The following is a 26,466-nucleotide window of genomic DNA, read 5'->3' on the forward strand; positions in this document are numbered from 1 at the left end:
CCTGCGCACTCGTGGAAGTGGTGGCGGTGTTCGGTAGGGGCTCGGCTGTTCGCGCGGCGGGTGCGGCCATGGCGCAACCGGGGAAGCTGCTCAAGGAGCAGAAGTACGACCGGCAGCTGAGGTGAGCCAGGGCTCACCGAGTCGGGCGGGCCGGCCGGCGGGCTCTTCTACGTCGCGGCCGGGCCTAAGCCAGCGGGCGGCGCGGGCGGGCCTCTTACAGGCCTCCCTCTAGGCCAGGGCGGGCAGTCCCGGCGTTGGGGAGCCGGCTCTGGGGGCTTCCCAGACTGGGGGCCCCTGAGATACCCTTTGAGGGTCGGGACTCCACTTCTCCAGGGGGCGCGCCCGTCCGCCACGAGGTGTGCAGTTCGAGGTGCGCGGTCCCAGCGTCGGCCCGGTCACCAGGGCGGCAGCCGGCCCCGCCTCGCTGCGCTCTCACTCCTCATTTAGCAGAATTGGGGAATCGCGAGTACCCCGTCCTGTCTGCTGAGAGCGGCGCCGAGTGTTAGGGACAGCCAGCGCTGTCCAGTAGGAATATAATGCCAGTATTGTGTGAGCTGCATATGTAATTACACATTTGCTAGCAGCCACATTAAAAAAAACAAACAGGTGGAAAATACAGTTTATTTAAACCCACTATGCCTAAAATACACCATTTTAACACTTAATATACAAATTTGTTAGGCATACTTTACTTTTTTTTTTCCATATTGTCTTCGAAACCTGGCATTTGATACCTGTAAGCACATCTTAGTTCCGACTAGCCTCATTTTTAGTGCTCAGTAGCCAAACGTGGCTACAGGCTACCTTAATAGACACTGCAGGTCTAAGCCATCAGGCAGGTCCTTGGCTAATTCTTCTGCCTTGCTTTTTCTCCTTACATTCCCCATTCCTTATTTATTGAGCATTTTCTATATGTTAAGGCAGTGGAAGTAACACAAATGCTTGGTCCCCATCCTCTTTTGGAGCCCCCAGGCCGGGAGAAGTTACAGTATGTCCCTATGTCCCCTTGAACTCCCATTTGTACCTCCAGTCTACTGCTGTATTAAGAGGCTTTAGACACTTAATTCTGAGAGCAGCTTTGAAGGCAGACATTCTCTTGGCTTTATAGATGGAGAAACAGTCTTGGAGAAGTTAGATAACTTGTCTGAAGTCTTCCATATATTTGAGCTAGGATGTAAATTAAACATAGGCCCTTCTGGAGCTCCTGGGTGGCTCAATTGGTTAAGTGTTTGACTTTGGCTCAGAACATGATCTTGGGTATGTGAGTTTGAGCCCCGCGTCCAGCTCTGTGTTAACAGCTCAGAGCCTGGAGCCTACTTCAGATTCTGTCTCTCTCTCTCAAAAATAAATAAACATTAAAAAAAATTTAGGGGCACCTGGGTGGCTCAGTCGGTTAAGCATTCAACTTCAGCTCAGGTCATGACCTCACGGCTTGTGGGTTTGAGCCCTGCATCAGGCTCTGTGCTGACAGCTCAGACAGAGCCTGGAACCTGCTTCAGATTCTGTCTCCCTCTCTATCTGCCCCTACCTGGCTCTCTCTTTCTATTTCTCTCTCAAAAATAAATAAACATTAAAAAAAATAAAAAATTCAAACAAACAAACAGGCCCTTCTGGCTTTTTCAGAGCCTGTACTCATTCATATCACTCTGTTCCCAAGCTTCTGGGAAAGGTAGCAAGGTGACAGAGCCCTTATAACCAGCTTGTGTTCTCTTATAAATTTTTGGCATTGCTTGTGTTTTTTTTTTTTTAATTTTTTAATGTTTATTTTTGAGAAAGAGGCAGAGTGAGAATGTGAGCAGGAGAGGGGCAGAAAGACAGGGAGACACAGAATCCAAAGCAGGCTCCAGGCTCTGAGCTCTCAGCACAGAGCCCAACATGGGGCTCGAACCCATGAACCGTGAGATCATGACCTGAGCTGAAGTCGGATGCTTAACTGACTGAGCCACCCATGCACCCCAACATTGCTTGTGTTTTGAATGTTCAGTTATAACCACACAAGACAGAGCTGAGAAGGTATTTTAGGTTACTAAGAAACTTTAACAAAAGAGAGTTTTTGCTGAGTCCAGTCCAGTTAAGGACCAAATTTTACTTTTCATGATGAGACTTGGCTATTGGTTTTAAAATGTCAGAGTGAGGCAGCTAGAAGCAAAGTTGTGCAGCTGGGCAACAATCAACAAGGCCTTGTGTTCCATAGCTAAGCCAGCAAGGGAGCAAAGAGGATTGATTTCTTGTGTGGCCTCTTTCTTGAAACATGTTACCTAGAGATTCATCAGCATTCTCTTAGACTCACTGTCTGACTACCCAAGTAGACATCAACCAAATATGTCAGGTGTCTTCTGTGTGCCCTACTTTCATAGAAAAAAAAAACAAAAACAAAACAGATGTTTCCAGTCTGTCTGGTTCTTCTGTGCTATTCCTCCTTTCATTTGACAGCTGTTCAGTGATCACTTACCCTGGGCAAGGCAGTGTGCCAGGCATTGGGTCTCCAGCAGTGCATATAGGGAGTCATCTGGGCCCTCATGGAGCTTAGAGTGGAATAGAAAGATGGATGTTCAGCAAATAAAAAACAGTTGTGATATGCTTTGGAGGACATACTGGCTACACAATAACAGGGAATCTGCTTTAGATTAGGTGACAGGGAAAGCCCATTAAAGCCTATCATCCTCCACCCTGTAGCATTTTTCTAATGGTTTGGGCTCCCCCTATACTTTCCATACTGACAAGAAAAGATAATGGGCTTTCTGGGTGAAGGTAACCAGGTTGGCCCAGATGCCATGGTGCATGTGTGATCATGTACCTTGCCCCGTTAATGATATGCCAGTGTGAATCAGGTTATAAAATATATCTGTCTAATCCTTATTATATGTTTGTGTTTGTTAATGTATGCGTTTTATGCATTTATTAATCATGCTACTAAAGTGAGCATTGGGTATTATATTTTTTTATTTTATTTTTTTAGAGAGAGCGAGCAGGGGAAAAGGGCAGGAGAGAGAGTGGGGGTGGGGCTTGAGGATCTCAAGCAGGCTCCACACCCAGCATGGAGCCCCATGCGAGGCTCGATCTCATGACCTGAGCTGAAATCAAGAGTCAGACACTCAACCGACTAAGCCACCCAGGTGTCCCTGGTATTATATTTTAAAGCACTCCTGTAGAAGTCAATGTGAGGCCTTTCAGATGACAATAATTCAGTTTTCTTGGTAAACCTTATCTCACTCTTGCAGATGTCACAGTGGTAAATTCTATGTCAAGATCTTAAATATAATAGTCTATATAATTTGAGGAGAAATGAAACAGAGAACAGAATAGGTTTTAAGGTACTTCTGTAATGTTAATGAATATATCTAAAGACTCTGTTCTGTAAGTTGTCTGACTTGAAAAGGGTAGTGGACAAGGAGCTGGAAGGCAAGGTTTTTAGTGCTGATTTGACCTCCTTGTAATCATGCATGCCAGGCATCAACCTGTCTGAGTCTCAGGTTACTTAGCTATATAATCCCCATAACACCTGCTGCTGTTCCTGTCTCACATGTTTGCTGTGGTCATCACAGCAGCCATTCTATGCAAGAACACTTTGAAGATCACAGGTCAGCATCCAATTAAGAAAGTTGCATTTGTATGAAAGTTTTAAAAATGTTGAATTTGTGTCTTGTTTTATAGGTTGTGGGGTGATCATGGGCAAGAGGCTTTAGAATCTGCTCACGTTTGCCTAATAAATGCAACAGCCACAGGAACTGAAATTCTAAAAAACTTGGTACTACCAGGTAATGTTGTTTTGTGGTTGTAAATTTACCCCTTATGGTTTTGAACTAGCAATATGTATTCTTGACTGACTCTGTTTTGTCTTCCAGGTATTGGTTCATTTACAATTATTGATGGAAATCAGGTCAGCGGAGAAGATGCTGGAAATAAGTATGTTCTAATCTTTTCAAACACATGCCTGTTAGGGAAGGTGTTTATTTTATATATATATATATATATATATACACACACACACACACACACACACACACACATATATATGTGTGTATATATATATATAATTTTTTTAATAATTAAATTAATTGTATTTTTTGGATTATAAGAATAATAAAAACTACCTTTTATTTGTATTTCTTCTGAGCTTAGTCCAGGTATATCTCTCTGTACACTCCACTGTCTCTATAAAAGTGCTATTTTAAAGATGGCCTGTGTATCATTTTTTAAAAGATGATCGTAATTTAGCTTCCAAAGCATTCCCAGATTTGGATTTCAAGCTCTTTTCAGGGACTTAGAGGCTGGAATCTCTCATTATATTTGTTAGTATGTGACAACAATGAGTACACTCAAGGAAAGTCAGAATTTAGTTCATATTGAACTTTGATATTGGGCTATAGTATATCCACAACAGCGTCCTTTTATTGGTATCTCTAAAGAAAAAGTCCCATTATCTTTGCTTACTTGGTTGGTTAGAGCAGTGTGTGATAAGAATAAGATTTCTTTTTTTTATGGAGCCACTAATTTTGTGCTACAAAATGGTACCCAGCCTCAGATCTGGACCTTGACACATGAAAAGGGTATGTGTGGGGCGCCTGGGTGGCACAGTCGGTTAAGCGTCCGACTTCAGCCAGGTCACGATCTCGCGGTCCGTGAGTTCGAGCCCCGCGTCGGGCTCTGGGCTGATGGCTCAGAGCCTGGAGCCTGTTTCCGATTCTGTGTCTCCCTCTCTCTCTGCCCCTCCCCCGTTCATGCTCTGTCTCTCTCTGTCCCAAAAATAAAATAAACGTTGAAAAAAAAAAAATGAAAAAAAAAAAAAAAAAAAAGGGGATGTGTGGGAAGAAGCTTGAATAAGTCAATTAGAGTTACCTACAAAAACAAGCAGTTCAATATAGCATTTCCCGTGTGGTCTGTGGAACACTGGCTCTGGGGGATGTTAATAGGTGCTAAATGGGTAAAAGTATTTCATGGTCCAATAAGTTTGGGAAATGGGCCAAATGAAGTTAAGCATTTCTATAAGACTTTAATGTCATGTGTATTATATATATTATGAATTTCCAAGAGGGAAATAGAACATATTGTGTTTCCTAAACTTTGTAAAACCAGGGAACTTTTTTTCCTCTCATAGCATCTTATGAAATTCGTATGCTGTGGTACACACTTTGGAAACATTGATATGTTAGCCTGGTCTTTGATTAGAAGTTTCATCTCGTTATCTTTCTCCAGCAAGGTTGTTATAACCTGTAATCAAAATACAGTTTGTTTCATAATATGAATGAAATATAACCTTTCCTTTAGAGTCAAAGAAGCCCTTAATTTTTTTTTAATTCTATTTTAGTTTTTTCCTTCAGCGAAGCAGCATCGGCAAGGTAAACATCAATTTATTACAGACTATAGTTGTGTTAAGCATCTCATGATGCCACTATGTTTTGATTGCTTGAAAAGCTTTGACTTTGAAAGAGCTTATTATTTCTCTGAGAAAAAAGTTAAATTAGCTCTTTTTTTTAATATCTTGCAACTCTTTATATGCTTGGTAGTTTAAGAACTTAAAAGTACTGTTTTTATGATGTAACTTGTATTAAAGCTAAACCTTGAGTGATGTTAATGTTTAGAGGGTGGAATATTCTATTTAACAAAATTTTTAACTAAAAGTTAGCATATCTTTTATTTTTGTGTATTCCATATTAAAAATCTTAAAAGGTATAATGGTAAACTTAGTACAATATTCTCAAAGGAAATGACTGTTTCTTTGATTGTTTTCTCTTATATAGGATTGTAAATGTAGGAGCTTAGAGTGAACCTAGACTTGGTCCAGAATATCTCTGCCTGCTACCCAAGGTTTTCTGGTCATTTGCCTAATCAGAAAAGTAGGGTGCAAATAATTTAGTCGTTTAAATAATACTCTGGTTTGGCCTCAGTTTAAATACTATGAAAAACAGAACTGTCATATCTATGCATGAAATTTGGGTAGTTTTATAGTATGTTTGCTTGATCTGTAAATTGAGGGGTTACATTTTAACCAAATTTTTTCTAATTCGAGTCAAATGCTTTGTTTTTAAAAAGAACCGAGCTCAAGCTGCCATGGAATTCTTACAAGAATTAAATAACGACGTCTCTGGAAGTTTTGTGGAAGAGGTATATATGTATACACATTATTATTTCTGTGTAGAAATGTAACTTTTTAATAATTCAGAGCCCTAAGAATTTAGAATTTTGAGTTTATTTATTTTAATAATCTCTACAACCAGCGTGGGCCTCGAACTTCTGACCCTGAGATCAAGAGTCACATGCTCTTCTGACTGAGCCAGCCAGGCACCACAGAATTTAGAATTTTGAACCTTTTGTATATTTATGTTTAATTGAGAGTTGAATTACTTAAAATTGGAGTCTAGCATGTTGCCTCATTTGTTCTTAAATACCTTAACTGTTTCTGACATGTTTAATGTGATTGTGAAATTGTTGAATTCTTTTCCTGTGTCCTATTTAGAGTCCAGAAAACCTTCTAGACAATGATCCTTCATTTTTCTGTAGGTTTACCATTGTGGTTGCAACTCAGCTTCCTGAAAGGTAAATTTTTATGATAATTTGTTTTTATTTTAGTCTCTTATTAGATTTGAATAGTTTTTGTTTTCTCTGCAGAGTCTATAGTTTTTAAAATTCTTAAACTCCACAGAAACCTTTAATTGGAAGTACTTATAAATCTCCAACATCGAAAAGATAGGAAAGAGAAAAGTACTGAGATGTGAAACTTTTCTTAATACATATTTAGACCAGTTAAATTAAACCTTGGTTATTTTTTTAGTGAAAAAAACCTAATTAGAATTATAGTGTGCTTGATGTATACTAGAGTTTTAAATACATATTTTCCTCTTTGTTATGGAAATGTCAGGAAGTGTCGTTCAAGAACATTGTCCCTAATACAAAAAAGAGGCTTTCATATCCCTCTAGTCCAAAAGATATACTTTCTGTGAGACTGCAACCTTCTGGAATTGCTTGTTTTTCAGTGTATCCATGACCTGCATATGTAAATGTAATAGATCTATCTTTGCATTAATTAGTAAGAAAATTCCTTTATTTTAATGTGCTTTCATGTTTGGCATATATCCATTTGCTTACGGTCTTACTTATTGTGCTTTCCTTTTACAGTACATTACTACGTTTAGCAGATGTCCTCTGGAATTCCCAAATCCCTCTTTTGATCTGTAGGACATATGGACTAGTTGGTTATATGAGGATCATTATAAAAGAACATCCAGGTAAAACTGTTGCACATATGGTGCTTGCCATTGGTTGCTTTAGCTACAGTTTTAGAAACTTGACAATTTAGGAAGTCCGTTTTAAATTACAAAGTAAATTTGTAACAGCACGACTACGGTTATAGGTTCAGAGTGGCAATCAGAATCAACAGACGTTAATCTAATATTTCCTTTACTTAGCACTATAGAAGGATGCAAAGCAGGAAATACAACAGATACAGCTTTTTCATCTTATTAGGAGGCCCAGCAGCTATGCAAGTCCCTAGCTTTTGCTTTTTTTTTTTTTTTTTGCCTCCTAACCCTCATAGGGCACATAGGGCTACTATAGGTGAGAGCCATGGTGTGTGGGCCACAGTGACACAGATAGATGTCATACCACTTTTTCTCCAATCTTTCATTCCATTCTCATATTGACAATAGGCTCCCCCAGTTCAGGGACAGTTCTACATAATAAGCAAAGCATTTACCTTATTGTTCCAAGGAAACAGTGTTTTAGGAGATTGAGGTCATTCATAGGCAGGTTGGCATGAGCTCAAGAATGATATTAGCCCTTTACTTACAACTGTTTGATCTTAAATTATTGGACAGTTTTCATTCAGTATTCTGCATTGCTCTGAGGCAGGTACTCTGCTAGAGCAGTTGATAGTCATTGGTGTTGGTAGTATCACTGGGGAGTAGTATCTGCTTGGTAGTTTGGGAGTGGCTTGTGGGATAAACTTCTGGCAGGTGGTGGTAGGCTCTTTAAGAGTTGTAAGTGGGAGAGTGACAGGGTGAAAAATTTATTTCAAATGTGTCACCCTAAAGTGGGGTAGAAAATGAATGGATTTGAAGAGGTGAAAATTAGAGGCAAGTGTTGCTGTTAGGAAATTTCTGGTTGTGTAGCTAGTTGAGAGAGACAGAGACTAAGCCCCTGTGGGGCTTTTTTTTTTTTTTTTTTTTTTCAACGTTTATTTATTTTTGGGACAGAGAGAGACAGAGCATGAATGGGGGAGGGGCAGAGAGAGAGGGAGACACAGAACCGGAAACAGGCTCCAGGCTCTGAGCCATCAGCCCAGAGCCCGACGCGGGGCTCGAACTCACGGACCACGAGATCGTGACCTGGCTGAAGTCGGACGCTTAACCGACTGCGCCACCCAGGCGCCCCATTTTTTTTTTTTCTTTTAAACATTTTTTCATTTTTGAGAAACAGAGACAGAGCGTGAGTGGGGGAGGGGCAGAGAGAGGGGGAGACACAGAGTTGGAAGCAGGTTCCAGGCTCTGAGCTGTCAGCACAGAGCCCGATGCGGGGCTCGAACCCACGGAGTGTGAGATCATGATCTGAGCTGAAGTCAGAAGCTTATCCAACTGAGCCACCCTGGGGCCCCCTGAGCCCCTGCCTTAAGGCAGATATTATAAGGATAGGGAAGAAGAGGTAGATAGTAATGAGGGTTAATATTGCTAGCTGTGTGCCTGCCTTAATGTGGATTATTTCATATAATCTTTCTAAAATTCTTATAAGGTAGATACTATTACACATCTGCTTTTTGCAGATGAGGATGCTGAGGCACAGAGAGATTAAGTTATTTGCCCAAGGTCACACAGCTAGCAAGTAACAGAACTAGGCCTAGCCCTAACCACTCACTGAAATTACATGTTCCTGTACTCCCCTCATGTGGGGAACTGTGTATGAAGTGATACCAGGACATGTGGTGTGACTGATGTTGGGCCAAGGAAGAAAGAAGTCAAGGATAGAGGCACCTGGCTGGCTCAGTCAGAAGAGCATGCGACTCTTGATCTTGGGGTTGTAAGTTTGAGCCCCACTTTGGGTGTGGAGATTACTTAAAACTAAAGTCTTGGGGCGCCTGGGTGGCGCAGTCGGTTAAGCGTCCGACTTCAGCCAGGTCACGATCTCGCGGTCCGTGAGTTCGAGCCCCGCGTCGGGCTCTGGGCTGATGATGGCCCAGAGCCTGGAGCCTGCTTCCGATTCTGTGTCTCCCTCTCTCTTTGCCCCTCCCCCGTTCATGCTCTGTCTCTCTCTGTCCCAAAAATAAATAAACGTTGAAAAAAAAAAACCAAAAAAAACTAAAGTCTTAAAAAAAAAAAGTCAAGGATAACCATCAGCTTTCTAGAGAAGAGGTCTAGGAAGATGGTGATGATGTCTATTGAAGGCCACAGGAAGGGAAGGGTGGATTGTTAAATGCTATCTGAACATATATTTTATCAATTTTGATCTTTTTCAATTATAATGGCAAGATAATTCAGTTCTATTTTACTTTTATTAAAACTATAGTCAACTTATGATTTGTGCATTTAGTAAAATATGAATATATATCTGTATGTAAATTTATCTCAATAATGAACAGAAAAGGGGCACCTGGCTGGCTCAGTTGGTGGAGCATGCAGCTCTTGATCTCGGGGTTGTGAATATGAGCCCCACGTTGGGTGTGGAACTTACTTAAAAAAATAAATAAAATCATGGGGCGCCTGGGTGTCTCAGTCGGTTGGGCATCTGACTTCAGCTCAGGTCATGATCTCACAGTTTGTGGGTTCGAGCCCTGCATCGGGCTCTGTGCAGCCTGCTTCGGATTCTGTGTCTCCCTCTCTCTGTTCCTCCTCCACTCGCACTCTGTCTCTCTCTCAAAAATAAATAAAGATTAAAAATAAAATAAAATAAAAATAAATAAATAAAATCAGTTTCTTGGTTAAAAAAAAAAATGAACAGAAAAAAACCTGTAGGCCCTATGCCCATTTAGAAACTAGATTTCTTAAGTTTCTATAGTGTAGTGTATTCCAGAAGTATCACTAAAGAAGTTTATCTTTTGGGATTATTTGTTTCACAGTAATAGAATCTCATCCAGATAATGCATTAGAGGATCTACGACTGGATAAACCATTTCCTGAACTGAGAGAACATTTTCAGTCATATGATTTGGATCATATGGAAAAAAAGGTTGGTAGTATATATAACCTTCAATTTATAGATAGATAAAAAGTTTTTTTTTTAACCTAAGGTTTTTGAATTACACTGAAGTGAGAAAATACTATAAACATCCATATTCATGTCATCCAGATTATGTAGTAACAACATTGTACTTAATTGTTTTGAAATAAATTTGTTTTTGACCAAAATTTAAAAAGCTTTTTTATTGAAGAGAAGTTCATTAGCTGACTATATCTGTGTAATCAACACCCAGGTCAAGAAATTAGACATTAACATATCCCAGCAGACCTCTTCATGGCCCGTTTCTAAACAATTAGATGTACTTTTTAAAATAGTATGAATTTGGGGTAGGTGTTTGTTGAAATTGATTGCTTTTGAAACTTATTTTTAATGTTTGAAGAGTTACCAAGGCAACTCCATATTTCATTATAGAAACAATGATATTTATAACAGACTATATAAGTAAAGGAGTATGTGTTTTTTCCTACCCATGTATTAATTAAAATGTGGGTATTTGGTTATTTGTTTCATCACAAGAGACAGTTTTCTCAGTCTAGGATTAGTTTCTGAAATCAAGAGATTTGAGTTTTCTTTTTGGGCGGCAGTCGCTGAGACTGTTTTCTTGATGGGAAAATGGGGACCCACATAGTACAAACCTGGGGCGCCTGGGTGGCTCAATCGGTTAAGCATCTGACTTCACTTCAGGTCATGATCTCACGGTTTGTGAGTTTGAGCCCAGTGTCGGGGTCTGTGCTGTCAGCCTGGAACCCGGAGCCTGCTTCGGTTTCTGTGTCTCCCTTTCTCTCTGCCTCTCCCCTACTCACACTCTGTCTTTCTCAAAAATAAATAAACTTAGAAAAACTTAATCATTGTACAAGCCTGCCAGTTCAGGATTAAATTGGACACTGCTTATAAAAAAGCTTATAAAGCAATTTCATTAACCCAGTTCATTTTCCTTCATTCATTATACTACATGTACTGGAAGATGATCATATATATTATTGGATTTGTTGAAAATGAGATGGTTTAATGAAGAATAACTGTAAATTAATTAATGTTAACTAATACTGACGTTTTCTTCGATATTTCTTTCATTTTTAGGACCACAGCCATACTCCATGGATTGTGATCGTAGCTAAATATTTAGCACAGTGGTATAGTGAAGTATGTCTTTTTTTAAAAACAAATTCCATATGTGACTGTATTTTCAATTTATTATAAAGGATTTCAGTGAAGGAGAGTAGGAGATTAACTTTTTTCCTTATGTGGTAATTGGGCAGGTGGGTGCTTTTCTGTTTAAATCTGGCAGTTCCTCTTTTGATACTGATACTTTTACTACCGAAATCAAATATCAATAAATGTTATTCTGAAACTGGCAGTGGGGAATGTAGAAAAATGGCTCGCAGTTTTTGTTTTCTTTCAAGTCAGCCTCTGATTTCACTGAGGTATGTATTTGCTGATGAAATCTCATGTGGATGGGAGAATGGGGAGAAGTTTGGACTCTCAATTTCCATGTTTTGGTTTTTTATAACTAGAATTTAAAATTTTTAACCAATTTAGACAAATGGACGAATACCTAAAACGTATAAGGAAAAAGAAGACTTCAGAGATTTGATTAGACAAGGTAATATGTTGGGATATAACTGAATGTTGTATAAAGTTTGAAAAACAAATTGCTTGAGGTTGTTTATTGGATTTCTGTCAGCAGCTTTGTCAGACTGACGGCATCATGAGTTTTTATTTTATTTTTCCTCAGAGGAGGTTTGGAGCCACTCCTTGTATAGTTTTTAAAATGACTAATGATAGTTTCCTCATCAGTAGAGGAGGAATTGGGGACTGCTCATAGAGTTGTTGTGAGGATTCATTCATACAGTAAAATCTGAAGTACATTTAACCATGTCTGATACAGAGTAAAAAATAAAGGTTAGCTACTAATATTACTAAAAATAATTTGAGTAACAATAAGCCTGTTTGTTCTTAAGTTTCAATATCCAATCCTTCTTTTAAGATCTGATAAGGTTTGGAGTCCCTGGGTAGCTCAGTCGGCTGAGCATCCGACTCTTGATTTTGGTTCAGGTCACGATCCCCGGGTCTGGGATAGAGCCCCCAGCTGGGCTCTGTGCTGGGCGTGGAGCCTGCTTAAGATTGCCTCTCCCTGTTTAAAAATAGAACTACCCTACGACCCAGCAATTGCACTACTAGTATTTATCCAAGGGATACAGGTGTGCTGTTTCGAAGGGGCACATGCACTGCAACATTTGTAGCAGCACTATCCACAATAGCCAAAGTATGGAAAGAGCCCAAATGTCCATCGACAGATGAATGAATAAAGGTGGGGTATATAATACAATGGAGCATTACTGAGCAATCGAAAAGAATGAAATCTTGCCATTTGCAACTACCTGGATGGAACTAGAGAGTATTATGCCAAGCGAAATTAGACAAAGACAAATATCATATGACTTAACTCATATGAGGACTTTAAGATACAAAACAGATGAACATAGGGGAAGGGAAGCAAAAATAATATAAAAACAGGGAGGGGGACAAAACATAAGAGACTCTTAAATATGGAGAACAAACAGAGGGTTACTGGAGGGGTTGTGGGAGGGGGGATGAGCTAAATGGGTAAGGGGCATTAAGGAATCTACTGCTGAAATCATTATTGCACTATATGCTAACTAACTTGGATGCAAATTAAAAACATTAAGAAACAACAACAACAAAAAAGATTGCCTCTCCCTCTGCTCCTTCCCCTAGCGCACTCCTTCTCTCTCAAAAGAAAGATCTGATGAAGTTATTTCCATAATGTTAGGTAGAGAAAAGGGGTGAGAAGAAAAGGGCTATTTTGCTAGCCAATTTCTATTTTTCTAGGAATTCTAAAGAATGAAAATGGGACTCCGGAAGATGAAGAGAATTTTGAAGAAGCTATTAAAAATGTGAACACAGCACTAAATACAACTCAGGTATTAAATGTGTTGCTGAGGAGGGGCGCCTGGGTGGCTCATTTGGTTGATCGTCAGACTCTTGATCTCAGTTCAGGTCTTGATCTCAGGGTCGTGAGTTTGGGCTCCACGTTGGGTTCCGCACTGGGCGTGAAGCCTACTTAAAAAAAAAAAAAAAAAGTTTTGCTGAGGCATTCATACAAGAAAGGTGTTTTCTGAAGTCCTCATATGAAATAGTTGTTTCGTAGACAACTGTTTCATAATTAGAAATTAATACCTATCATATCGATTGAATCTTCTTTAATAAGATTTTATATCATCCTTGTTAAAATGGGTATCAGTGCTTCATCATAGAGTAGTGATACAATGATTCATATAAATTATTTGAAGTACATGATTTGTGAATAGTAACAGTTTGGGTGTAGGAATTTTATAACGAGGGTGATATTTTGCTGGTACGAAATAGGTTGCTCAAAAGTTAAATCTTATCCTGCATTTGCTTTTGATAGTAGTTGTTTGGATATAATGGAAGATGTTCTTAATGACACTGTAAAACATTATTTGTAAGATAACTCAGTTTATATGCCCTTTGTTTTGTTGTTAAAGTCTTGCCAGTGAGGTTTTTGGAAAATTTGGAATAACACAGCTGTTACTTTAAGATAGAATTTTCTTGTAATTTAAAACGGCAAAAAATGCTGCCTTTTGTATTAGGAAAGCACTTAGCTGTCATTACAAACTTTTTGGAGACAATGAGATCGTGTTGCTGAGTAATTAAAAATATGTGCTTTGTCAATTTTCTAGGGTGATGAAAGTTTTCTGTGTCTTGATTGAGGTGATGATTAAAAAGACATGCATCAAACTGTACATTTAAAATTCATTTCACTGAATGTAAAATTTACTCCAGTTAAAAAAAAAGAACGAGGTTCTTATAGTTGGGGGACAGTGAACTAAGCAAACAGATAATGCACCAGGTGCTATTAACAAAATTCGAGTAGAACAAAAGGATGAGAAGTTCTAGGATCGGGTGGGGGGCATCGAAGTGTTTTAAGTGGGGAGTGGAGTGACCTGATTTATGTTTCTGAAAAATCATTCCGGCTCTTGTAAGGAGAACAGAAGCAGACCAGTTAGGAGGGTTTTGGTAAGAGATTTCTTTTTTCCACACAGCTGTAAGAGTCCAAGCCTACAATTTCGGTAGTTTTCATTAATGTATGATGATCTTGCCAGCATTATGAGTACTTAATTTACTATGTAGTTTTTGTCAGAGTTGTTGTCTCTTCTAATAATAACTAACTTAGAGTGTAAGGGTTTCAAATTTTTGACAAGATGGAAACACATGAAGGACATCACTACAAACCTAGCTTGGTAGTGATGTCTGAAATCTTTGTTATATCTTCAAATGTAACTATATAAACAGGTTTATTTTGGCTCCTTTTTTACTCTAATCATGATGGAAGAGAATGGTCAGTCTTTAATGCTGACACCAGTGGGCAGAAGGGGACTTTTCTTCCATTCTTTTTCCTCATCAAATCTCCCGTCTGGTACTGATTCTTAATAAAAGTCTAATAAGCACATCAGAAGTTTGTATTTGATTACTATGTGGAAATTCTAAGAACTTGTTTGGGGAAATAGTGAAAATACAGATGGGCATGTTCTTAGTAAATGTATCATGTTCCTTTGTTAGATCCCAAGCAGTATTGAAGATATATTTAATGATGATCGCTGCATAAATATCACCAAACAGGTAACAACATAAAGTAAATAGTGCTGTCTTAACCTTTCAGTCAAATTCAGATACTGCTTAATGCTAATTTTTTTTCTTTTAGACTCCATCATTTTGGATTTTAGCTCGCGCCTTAAAGGAATTTGTGGCCAAAGAGGGTCAAGGAAATTTACCTGTTCGAGGCACAATTCCTGATATGATCGCAGATTCAAGCAAATATATAAAGCTGCAAAATGTGTAAGTCACTGTTTTCAAACTATGTAACAGAAAATCTGTTTATAGTACAGATGAATATATTTTACCACTCTATCAGAAATCAAATGAAAGTCTGTTGTAATTTGTCTAAAAATAAGCTTAAAAACTTAGGGGCAGATTTTTAAAAATATTCTATTTTTAGAATAATTTTAGGTTGGGGCACCTAGGTGGCTCAGTCGGTCGAGCATCCGGCTTCAGTTCGAGCCTCACATCGGGCTCTTTGCTGATGGTTGGGAGCCTGGAGCCTGCTTCGGATTCTGTGTCTCCCTGTCTCTCTGCCCCTCCCCCACTCTGTCTCTCTGTCTCCCCAAAATAAACATTAAAAAAAAAAAGGAAAAAAAAAAAAGAATAGTTTTAGGTTTATAGCAAAACTGAGCAGAAAGTACAGATGGTTCCCATATATACTCTCTAGGGGGCAGACTTTTTCTTTCATATTTCGTGACAAAAACCTATTATTTGAGCACTTCACTCTGCAATGAACTGTTCTGTGTATTAACTAATGTAATATTTACAACAACCCCATGAGAGAGATACTATTATTGTCCCAGTTTTATAGATGTGGAAACTGAAACATAGAAGAGGTAATTTATTCAGAGCCAGATAGCTGGTAAATGGCAGAACCAGGATTTGAACCCATGCAACTCAGCTCCATACTTTTAACCATGGTGCTGTAGGATCTTTTGTCTGTAACTTAAAACTTTAAAGTCTTTAGTTTGATTAATTTTTAATCATAATGTTTCATAATTTAAAGAGTTTGTGACTAGATAGACACCAGCTCTCTAGGTATCACTAGCCTGAACCCAGATAGACTGTCATAAGTATGGGTCTCACTGTAAACTCTTATGTAGTTTAGCACGTTGCTCATGAATCCAGGGCTGCTGACTTGGGCTCCTCAAGAACCAAATGATGTCACACAGAAGATCTCTGTTCTCTAGACATCTTACACTCTTCACATCTGCTACATCTTTGTTGTCTTAGCCTAAAAGTTCAACTACTTAAAACTTGGGAAAAGTCAACTGAAGATAGATAGAACCATGACTTCACACTGGAGATAGTACAATCTGATCATCTACAAGAGGGTGAAAATGTAAATAGACTTAAAGTTTTTACATGAATTGTAGATGGACAATTTTGAAGTATTTAACTTTCCTTGGACTTTAAGGAGATAAATCATGTTCTTCAGTAATGTATTTTGTCAGGTCCTCTCAGAAGCGTGGATCATGGATCCCTCTAGGAGGGTAGTTTTTAAGTTGCTATTAATTACAGAGGGAGCCCAGTTATTAGTAGATTGCAAGAGTCCATCACTAACACTGGGAAGATTTCCAGCCACTAACAGCTCTTGCTGGTAGGGTTTCCATGGCATTTTCACATTCTGTATGTTACCAGACCAGTATTTTTTCATGAAAAGGAAAGAGATTTTGTTTACTTCATGGTGATATTTAAATTTTGCTAATTTTAGGGGCGTCTGGGTGGCTCAGTCGGTTAAGCTTCTGACTTCAGCTCAGGTCATGATCTCACGGTTTGTGAGTTTCAGCCCCACATCAGGCTCTGTGCTGACAGCTCAGAGCCTGGAGCCTGCTTCACATTTTGTGTCTCCCTCTCTCTCTGCCCTTCCTCTGCTCGTGCTCTGTCTCTCTCTCAAAAATAAATAAACATTAAAAAAATTTTAATTTTGCTAATTTTAAAATTTGTTAAAAATAGCCTTTTTTTTTAAATTTTTTTTTTTTTTCAACGTTTATTTATTTTTGGGACAGAGAGACAGAGCATGAACGGGGGAGGGGCAGAGAGAGAGGGAGACACAGAACCGGAAACAGGCTCCAGGCTCTGAGCCATCAGCCCAGAGCCCGACGCGGGGCTCGAACTCACGGACTGCGAGATCGTGACCTGGCTGAAGTCGGAGGCTTAACCGACTGCGCCACCCAGGTGCCCCTAAAAATAGCCTTTTATTATTCTTTTCCAGTTACCGTGAAAAAGCAAAGAAAGATGCTGCTGCTGTGGGTAATCATGTTGCCAAATTGTTGCAGTCTATCGGCCAGGTAAGCTGCTGAACTGAGCGCACTGTGCCTGTGATGGATGGTACAGCTCCATTTGGCTTGATCGTGTAAGTTGGGAGCTAAAAAAGTTTAGAGATAGAGGGTGTGGTACTGGTTCTGGGCTTCTTTAGAGGGATCACTCACTTACCTGCCTAATGAGAAAGACCTTCACTAAGCAAACAAGGTGTTTTTATAGTCCTCTTCCAGAGCTTGGGGAAAGCCTCCCCATCTCACAGTGATTGGGTTTGTGCTGCACCTCTCTTCATCTTCTTTTTTACACTGGAGTGAAACCTGCATTTATCTCTTTACAGGCACCAGAGTCCATTTCAGAGAAAGAATTAAAATTACTCTGTAAGTCCCCTTGAATTAATTTCCTCATTTTGCTTGATAAAAATGTGCCACAAAATGTTTGCAGAAATTTTAAATGTTTAAAATTTAAAATTTTTCATGGTCTCAGTGGTATAGATAATTACTGAGTAAGCTGCTTTTTTTTTTTTTTTCTCTCATAATAAATAGAGAAGGTATTTTAAGACTGGGTCAGGTGTGTCTGGGTGGCTCAGTTGGTTAAGCATCCAACTCTTGATCTTGGCTCAGGTCATGATACCGTGGTTCATGAGATCTAGCCCTGCGTTGGGCTCTGTGCTGACAGCACGGAGCCTGCTTGGGATTCTCTCTCCTCTTCTCTCTCTGCCCCTCCCCAACTTGTGCACACTCTCTCTCTCTCTCAAAATAAATAAACTTAAAAAAAAAAACAAAACAAAACTGGGTCAGAGATAGAGTATATCTATGTATGGCAGGGCTAAAAAGACATGAAGGTCAATTAATTGAAAATTGTCATTGATACAGAATTATTTCAGCTTACTACTATTAAATAATTTGGAAAAGTTTTATCTGGAGACTTTGGATGTGAAGTCTTGAGTCACATGTACATTGATAGTATTGGTTTAAATACTTACTTTGATCTGTGTTAAATGACTGTGATGGAATTAAGAATTTTGTCATCTAGTTTCAGAGTGGGTCGGCTCCTGGGGTCTTCTTGACAACTCCTCAGGAGACCAAAGCATTTTCTTTTATTTAAGAATTTGTTTAAGAGTAATAAAATTTGTTCTACATGCTGAGGATTTTTCCCTGTAGCTATTGCCCTAAGCTTCTGCAAAAATCTATATTCTGTATGTCTCCATCCTTAAAATACATTTATCCATGTTCTCCCTTTAATGGCTCTACCATAGTGCTTATTTAGGCCAAGTTTTAATGTTTTCTGCTACCACCAATCTTGCATCTTGTTTTTGCATTTGTGTTTGTTCTACTAGATTATGTGATCCCAGATTAGAAGCTGGGTGTTGGGTATTTGAGAGTTTATTCTGTTTTCTCTACTTAGGGGTATGTTTGAAAATTTCCCTAATACAAAGTTGTTGTTTTAGAAAGTCTTACATATGCCAAGAACACAACATATATAATGCTCTCCTTTATGACTACTTATCCATAATATGGTAAACACTACTGTTCACTGAGTCCTATCAGGCATTGTGCTAAGTATGCACTTCATACACTTGCACATTTGATCCACAGAACAACTTTCATAGGTAATATTATCCCTGTTTTACAAACGAAAACAAGCTCAGAGAGGTGCCATCACCTTCTTACTCAGTGCTGAGCTGGTTGTAGTGCCAAGGATGTGAATTTCAGATGACTTGTGTTCTAAATGCCTTCTCTGCTAATCATTAGAACTGAAGAGACATCTCTTCACATTTCCATGTCTGTAAAGAGTATGCACAAAATTTCCTGTTCTTAAAGTGACTTGTGATTTGGAATATTCACATGTCTCACCTGGTTACTTCCATAATGTCTTCCCTGTGTTCAGGCACCAATTCTGCATTTCTTCGAGTGGTAAGATGTCGATCCTTAGCTGAAGAATATGGCTTGGATACAATTAACAAGGATGAAATAAGTAAGTGTAATAACTTTTGATGCTAGGTTATTAATTTTAATTAATTTTAGAGATATAAATATTTTGTATATAATAGTGAGTATATGGTGATAATATACAGGATAATATAAATATTATACTCTAAATTTTATTCTATAAACCAAGAAGTAGTCCTACTTCTAAGTAGTTATAATTGCAAATTATGAAACTTAATATGTACATAAAACCATGTTTAGGTTACTGAATAAGTCATGTGATACGAAGATGAGCTAAAGTCAGAACGTTACTACATTAATAGAGATTATGTGACTATAATTGATCGTCCATAAGACCATTGGGTTTCATTTTAACATATCTGCCTTTGTTTTACTGTTATTTATCATTTTCTATTTTATTGTCACAAAATATTTAAATTTTGTAATAGAATTGCCTTGTATCCTGAAACTTGAGCATATAGTAAATGCAGTTCTGCATTGTTTTTATGTAATGAATTATCCACACTATACTGAAATTTTTTTTTCCCTTTCAGTTTCTAGCATGGACAATCCCGATAATGAGATAGTATTATACTTAATGTTACGGGCTATTGATAGATTTCATAAACAACATGGTAGATATCCAGGTAAGAATAGCAGTCGCATTATCATCTACAATAAAGTCTTGAATAAATACTTAAATTGAATTAATTCTTGAAGTTTCTTGGGTGTTTACAGTAGTGGTGCTTGAATTTTACATCGTAAACAATTTACACCTAGTTCATCTCAGTGAGGAAATACCATTTGTTTTTTAAGTATTTGCAGATGGTGTTTGATTCTAAACTATTACAGGGGAATGTTGGTTGAATGCATATAGGATAAAACTATTTTTTTCTGTCAGTTTCCATAGTTTACTTCTAAGACTCAGAATGAGTTTAATTTAGTGGAATGAGAAAGCCATAAAAAGTATGCTAATGACTTGAATTTTGTCTGTAAATGTAGTAATTGGAGAATCGGTATAAACACAAGGATCGTCAGTTGCCCAGAATATTTTTATTAAGATGATAATTTTAGGGGCGCCTGGGTGGCTCAGTCAGTTAAGCGACTGACTTTGGCTTAGGTCATGATCTCACGGTTTGTGGGTTTGAGCCCCACATCAGGCTCCGTGCTGACAGTGCAGACCCTGCTTGGGGTTCTCTCTTTCTCCCTCTCTTTGCCACTCCCTACACCCCCCCCCCCCCAGCCCCCCCCCCATGGTCCCTCCTCCACATACACTCTCTCTGTAAATAAATAAATAAACTTCAAAGAAAAAAGATGATAAGGGCACCTGGGTGGCTCAGTCAGTTGAACATTAGACTCTTGATTTTGGCTCAGGTCATGATCTCAAGGTTCTTGAGATCGAGCCCCATGTTGGGCCCTGAGTTAACAGCACGGGGCCTGCTTGAGATTCTCTCTCTCCCTCTCTCTGCCCCTTCTCTGCTCTTGCTCACAGGCTTTCTCTCAAAATAAATAAAAATTAAAAACAAACAAAAAGATGAAAATTTTAACTGTACCAGTTTACTGCATAGCAGCACATTCTAGGAATATCATAAAGTCTGTTGCCCCAAATGTCTGAGTTACAGTCTTAATGAGCAAGCTTACCAAAGAAAGAAAAGGAATAAACACCGAATATGTATTACTTTATGTGTATTGTTTGATTAGCTTGTATTTTTGGTTTATTGCATAACAAATCATCCCCAAAATAGTTAAAACAGTAAATTATTATCTTGTGATTTTGTGGATTGGCTGGGCTCAGTTAGGCAGTTCTCACTGGGGAGAGGGGAACTCATGGAGTTGCATGATGCCTGGGGCTGGAGTCATTCTGAAGGTTTCACTGAACTGGACATCCAAGATGACATTTTCACTCATTGACTGGCACTTTAGTTGGGATAGTTGGAACTGCTTGGAGGCTAGTCAGGTATCTCTCCATGGCTAACTGGGGCTTCCTTTTAGCATAGTATTCCTAGGGTAGACTGTTTACATGGTGGCTTGCTTCCCCAAAGTTAACATTCCAAAAGATCCAGGTGGAAAGTACAAGGTATTTTAGGAGTTAGCCTCAGAAGCCTTAGAACACGGCATCACTTACATCATGTTCTGTTGGCTTCACCGGGCCAGTTTAGATTAACAGTGGGATGGGACTACATGAGGGCACAAAGGAGCGTTCATTGGGGAGCCATCTTGGGAGACTAGCTACCACATAGAGCACAGGCTTCCAAGCTCTGTCACTTACTGTCTCTTGACCTTGGGTGAATCACTATTTCCCTTCAAATCTCAGTTCTCTCATTTATGGAATAGTGATAATAGTATTTACCAGTTTGTAAAGGTTATATAGGTAATGTGTGAAAATCACTTAATACTATGTGACACCTTGTAAGTAGTAAAGGGTTGGTGTTATCATGAGGAAGAGTAGTGATAGTTTTTAAACTAGAGGAGCCAAAAAATACTGATATTTAAAATTTTTTTTAATGTTTATTTTTGAGAGAGAAGTAGAGTGTGAGCAGGGGAGGGGCAGAGAGAGATGGAGACAGAATCCAAAGCAGGCTCCAGGCTCTTAGCTGCCAGCACAGAGCCTAACTCAGGGCTTGAACCCATGAGCCATGAGATCATGACCTGAGCCGAAGTTAAACGTTCAACTGACTAAGTCATCCAGGCACCCCCAAAAATATTGATATTTTAAAAACACTTGAATATTACAGCAATTATATTTTTCCTTCTAGAAGAAATAATAATAGCTTGGAAATAATGTTTGGAAACATTACAGTTTAATCATTAAGAACTGCCTGGGCTCATATCCCAGTTTTGCTACTTACGAGCTAAGTAACTCAGGCAAATAATTTAATCTGTCTGTGCCTCAGTTTTCTCACCTATAAACAGGGATAATGATAGTACCTATTTCATAGGAGTGTTGTAAGGATTAAATCAATTAATATAAATGGTACTTAGAACACTGTCCAGCATTTATTAATTCAATAAATGTTACTTATTATTATAGCTATGTCTTCAGTGTCATTTAATTTCCTGGAAATGGATAATAAACACCATAATATTTTTTAAACACCCTAATTTTTTATAAATTGTGTAAATAAGACATTACTTATTCATTCAATTCTTCCATCAAATAATTCTTGGACACCAACTATGTGCTGGATACTCTTCTAGATACTGGATATAGAGCAGTAAACAAAGCAGATTTGCCTAACTTGAATTTTTAATAGGTTTTAGATGGTTTCTTTGATTGTTACAGCTTTGTGATAGTAAATATTGGTCTCATGCTTTCTGTTATTTTTGTTCTTCAGTTTCATACCTTACTGTATTGATTAGAACACCTAAAACTGGATTTTAAAAAGAGCCATTGGTTTTTTTTTTTATTTTTTTTAATAAAATTTTTTTTTTTCAACGTTTATTTATTTTTGGGACAGAGAGAGACAGAGCATGAACGGGGGAGGGGCAGAGAGAGAGGGAGACACAGAATCGGAAACAGGCTCCAGGCTCCGAGCCATCAGCCCAGAGCCAGACGCGGGGCTCGAACTCACGGACCGTGAGATCGTGACCTGGCTGAAGTCAGACGCTTAACCGACTGCGCCACCCAGGCGCCCCAAGAGCCATTGGTTTTGAATTGCATATTTACTTTAATGAAAATTGATTTACATTATGTATTTGTAGGGGTATCTAACTACCAGGTTGAAGAAGATATAGGAAAGCTGAAGTCTTGTCTCACTGGCTTCCTTCAGGAATATGGATTATCTGTAATGGTGAAAGATGATTATGTCCATGAATTGTGAGTATTTTCTAAGGCATATGAGAGATAATACCTGTCCTGTCATAAGGCTAATCTAAGTTCACGTCTCCATCCTTTTCTGTAGTTGCCGATATGGAGCTGCTGAGCCACACACCATTGCTGCGTTTTTAGGAGGTGAGTTCCACAGATGAGAAGACTGGCATCTGTGGTTACACAGTACAATTATGAACTTTTGTTTTTATAGCTATTTTAACTAGGGAAGTCAGTGAAGCAGGATGTTCTGTTTATTTCACTGGTCTTTCTGCTTTGCAGCTCTCCCACCGCTGTCCATCTTAAAGTGAAGAGTCATTAATTTTTCTAAAGCATAGCTCTGATCATGTCTCTCACTTAATTAACCTTCTGCCCTGCCAGTAAACACATACACACTACAATGGTCTTCAGAAAACAAGTCTAGAGTCCCTTATTTAACATTAAAAATACACTGTGTTCTGATTCCACTCAGCCTTTCTGCCCTTGGTTTTTTCAAGCGACTTCCTTTTCCCCCAGACATGCCTTTGATTTCCTGTTCCTTCAATCCTTAACTTTCAGGGCCATTTGCCTTAAATCTCCTTATTTCTGGCACGTCTAAAATCTTCCTGTTCTTCAAGGCCCAGCTGAAAATTACCATCTCTGGGGCACCTGGGTGGTTCAGTTGGTTAAGCATCCAACTCTTGGTTTTGGCTCAGGTCATGATCTCATGATTCGTGGGTTCGAGCCCTGCATTGGGCTCTGTGCTGACAGAGTGGAGTTGGCTTGGGATTCCCTCTTTCCCTGCCCCTTCCCCACTTTCTCTCTCTGTCTCTCTCTCCCTCTCCCTCTCTCCCCCTCTCTCTCTCTCAAATAAATAAATACTTTTTAAATGAAAATTACCACTCTTTCATAAAAACTTTGGAAGTTGAAGAGTGCCTGGGTGGCTCAGTCAGTTAAGTGTCTGACTCTTGGTTTTGGCTCTGGTCATGATCTTACAGTTTGTGGGTTCAAGCCCTGCATCAGGCTCTGTGCTGACAGCAAGGAGCCTGCTGGGGGTTCTTTCTCTTCCTCTCTCCCTGCCCCTCCTCCACTTGCTCTCTCTGTCTCTCTCTCAAAATAAATAAATAAACTTTAAAACAAAAAACAAAAAACTTTGGAAGCTGGAAGTCCAAGGTCAGGGCCAGCACGGTTGGTTTCTAGGAAGCCTGTTCAGGGCTTGTAGGCGGCTATCATCTTGCTGTGTGCCATAACCTTTTTGTGCAGGGAGGGGAGAGGACAGATGGGACACAGCTCTTGGGGGTCTCTTCTTATATGGGCACTAAACCCTTTGTGAGGACCCCAGCCCATGACCTCATCTAACTCTGTTTACTTCCCAAAGACCTCCAGTATCCTCTTCACCTCCAAATATTATCACATTGGGTATTACAGATTTAACATGAATTTTGAGGACATTCAGTCCCTAACATGTGTGTTTTGTATTCTGCACAACACCATTATATTCCCTCACTTCTTTCAGGTCTTTGTTTAAATGTTACTTTCGTTGCATGAGGCCATTCCTGACTCCTCAATTTAAAACTGAGTCCCTGTTCTTCCACTCATATGTATCCCCCTTCCTTGCTTTTTCTCCTTAGTCCTTAGGGTCATTTCTATACATTTCTATACATTTTACTAATTTGCAAATTATCTTTCCCTTACTAGTTAAAAGTAAGATCCATGAAGGCAAGGGTTTTTGTCTTTTGTTCTTTATTCCTAGCGCCTAGAAGAGGATCTGGTATGTAATAGAGTCTCCTATTTTATTGAATCAATGAATGTGAATATTATAAAAGATGAAGAATTTTTTTGTTGGTAGTTTTTTGTTTTTTCTATTGTTTTCTTTGAGTAATTGCTCAAAACTCACTACTGTATAAGTCTATTACTGAGTATAATATGGCAACCTGGCAGTATTTAATGTGGATCGTTTCCAAATTATAGATGTATTTAGAACAAATATACCTTTACCCCTGTTTTATTATAAAAGTAAAATATGCACAAGGTAAGATTCAAATGCAACAGAAGGGTGGTCTGGGTGGTCTTTGAGAATCTTTTCTGTCTATATGTATTTTTTTAAAAAGTACAATCAACCATACTACTGTTTTGACTTTTTACGTAGTATATCTTGCCACCACAATTAAAAATAATTCATTCTTTTAATCTGTGGCATAATATCCCAATGTGTGAATGTATAGGACAGATTTTTATTTCCTTTAATAACATAGTTATAAAAAATTGTAGTTCTTGATTTTGATGTGACTCAGTAAGCTTTGTTTTGGCTTATTTAAAAAAAAATTTTTTTTAACATTTATTTATTTTTGAGACAGAGAGAGAGAGAGAGCATGAACAGGGGAGGGTCAGAGGAAGAGGGAGACACAGAATCTGAAACAGGCTCCAGGCTCTGAGCTGTCAGCACAGAGCCCGACGCGGGGCACGAACCCACAGACCGCGAGATCATGACCTGAGCCGAAGTCGGACGCTTAACCGACTGAGCCACCCAGGCGCTCCTATTTTGGCTTATTTTTAAACACCTTTCTTTTTGGAACAGAAAGGTTTTCTTTACATAATTGAATATTTTTATATAACTTGAAATTTACCTTTTTCAAAGATTTGCTCTTCTTTTTCCTTGCAGGAGCTGCTGCTCAGGAGGTTATCAAAATAATCACCAAACAGTTTGTAATTTTTAATAATACTTACATCTATAGTGGCATGTCACAAACTTCAGCAACTTTCCAGTTGTAGAATAAGCACCCTATGTCGTGTGTCAGTGATTTAAACTGTAATGGCCTTCAGGTTGTGCTCTAGTCTGTAAAATTCTGCTAAGGGAGAAGTGTTAAATTGTTTCCTTAATAAACATTGTTCTCATTTGTTTTTTTTAAAATTTTTTTTTTTTTTTCAACGTTTATTTATTTTTGGGACAGAGAGAGACAGAGCATGAACGGGGGAGGGGCAGAGAGAGAGGGAGACACAGAATCAGAAACAGGCTCCAGGCTCTGAGCCATCAGCCCAGAGCCCGACGCGGGGCTCGAACTCACGGACCGCAAGATCGTGACCTGGCTGAAGTCGGACGCTTAACCGACTGCGCCACCCAGGCGCCCCTCATTGTTCTCATTTGTAATAATGTCTTGTTCTCTGTGGGGGAGGGGAAAGGAAGCAGTCATTTTCTGGGAGAATAAAAGTTACCATTTCTAATTGAGTTCATTATTTCTGGCTTGCTAATTAGTTACTTATAAAAATCTCTTGTGTTTCATTAGAAACAGCTTTAAGTGTATTTTTTCTTACAGTCTTAATTAAATAATGAATTTATCCCATGTGTAGATTTTAGCAAAGGACATCTTCCAACCATGACTACAAGAAAAGGCAGATATTTCAGATGTATAGTTTTATCAGAAAACAAAGACAAGAAGATTGGGAGAGAGGACTGAGGGCCAGGCTTGGAGCTCGGAGGGCCCCTTAACCCATGCTGTGCCCTGCTGCCACAGTCTCTGACCTGGTCTCATGGACCTGGAGCCGGCTCTCCTAACTCCTTGTGGCGAAAGCCCCTCTGAGCAAAGAAAAGCCCTAAAAACCCGAAGCGATGAGCTCAGAAGATTTCCCCTCCACGTTGTGACTTTCCACCACTCGTGGACACTGCATTCGTACTCTTGC

The 26,466-nt window shown here is 38.9% G+C and overlaps 1 protein-coding gene across 2 annotated transcripts; it reads left to right on the plus strand.

Moving 5' to 3' along the window:
• Positions 1 to 25,688, plus strand: NAE1 (NEDD8 activating enzyme E1 subunit 1). Of its 2 annotated transcripts, XM_030298617.2 has the most exons (20): positions 1 to 121; positions 3,655 to 3,758; positions 3,846 to 3,906; positions 5,309 to 5,339; positions 6,034 to 6,105; positions 6,458 to 6,537; positions 7,117 to 7,226; positions 10,046 to 10,155; positions 11,248 to 11,310; positions 11,707 to 11,770; positions 13,021 to 13,112; positions 14,773 to 14,832; positions 14,915 to 15,048; positions 17,027 to 17,102; positions 17,411 to 17,450; positions 18,961 to 19,047; positions 19,556 to 19,648; positions 22,704 to 22,818; positions 22,904 to 22,953; positions 25,451 to 25,688. In XM_030298617.2, exons 1-20 carry the CDS (start codon positions 69 to 71, stop codon positions 25,558 to 25,560), a joined length of 1,605 nt encoding a protein of 534 aa, XP_030154477.1. In that variant the 5' UTR covers positions 1 to 68; the 3' UTR covers positions 25,561 to 25,688. The 2 variants fall into 2 exon arrangements, 1 of the variants encoding a protein (XP_030154477.1); XR_004342970.1 differs by having other exon boundaries at positions 14 to 121; positions 6,502 to 6,537; positions 11,248 to 11,770.
• The last annotated feature ends 778 nt before the right edge of the window (positions 25,689 to 26,466 follow it).

The sequence above is a fragment of the Lynx canadensis genome, chromosome E2, assembly GCF_007474595.2.
Source record: "Lynx canadensis isolate LIC74 chromosome E2, mLynCan4.pri.v2, whole genome shotgun sequence".
Classification (NCBI taxonomy): Eukaryota; Metazoa; Chordata; class Mammalia; order Carnivora; family Felidae; genus Lynx; species Lynx canadensis.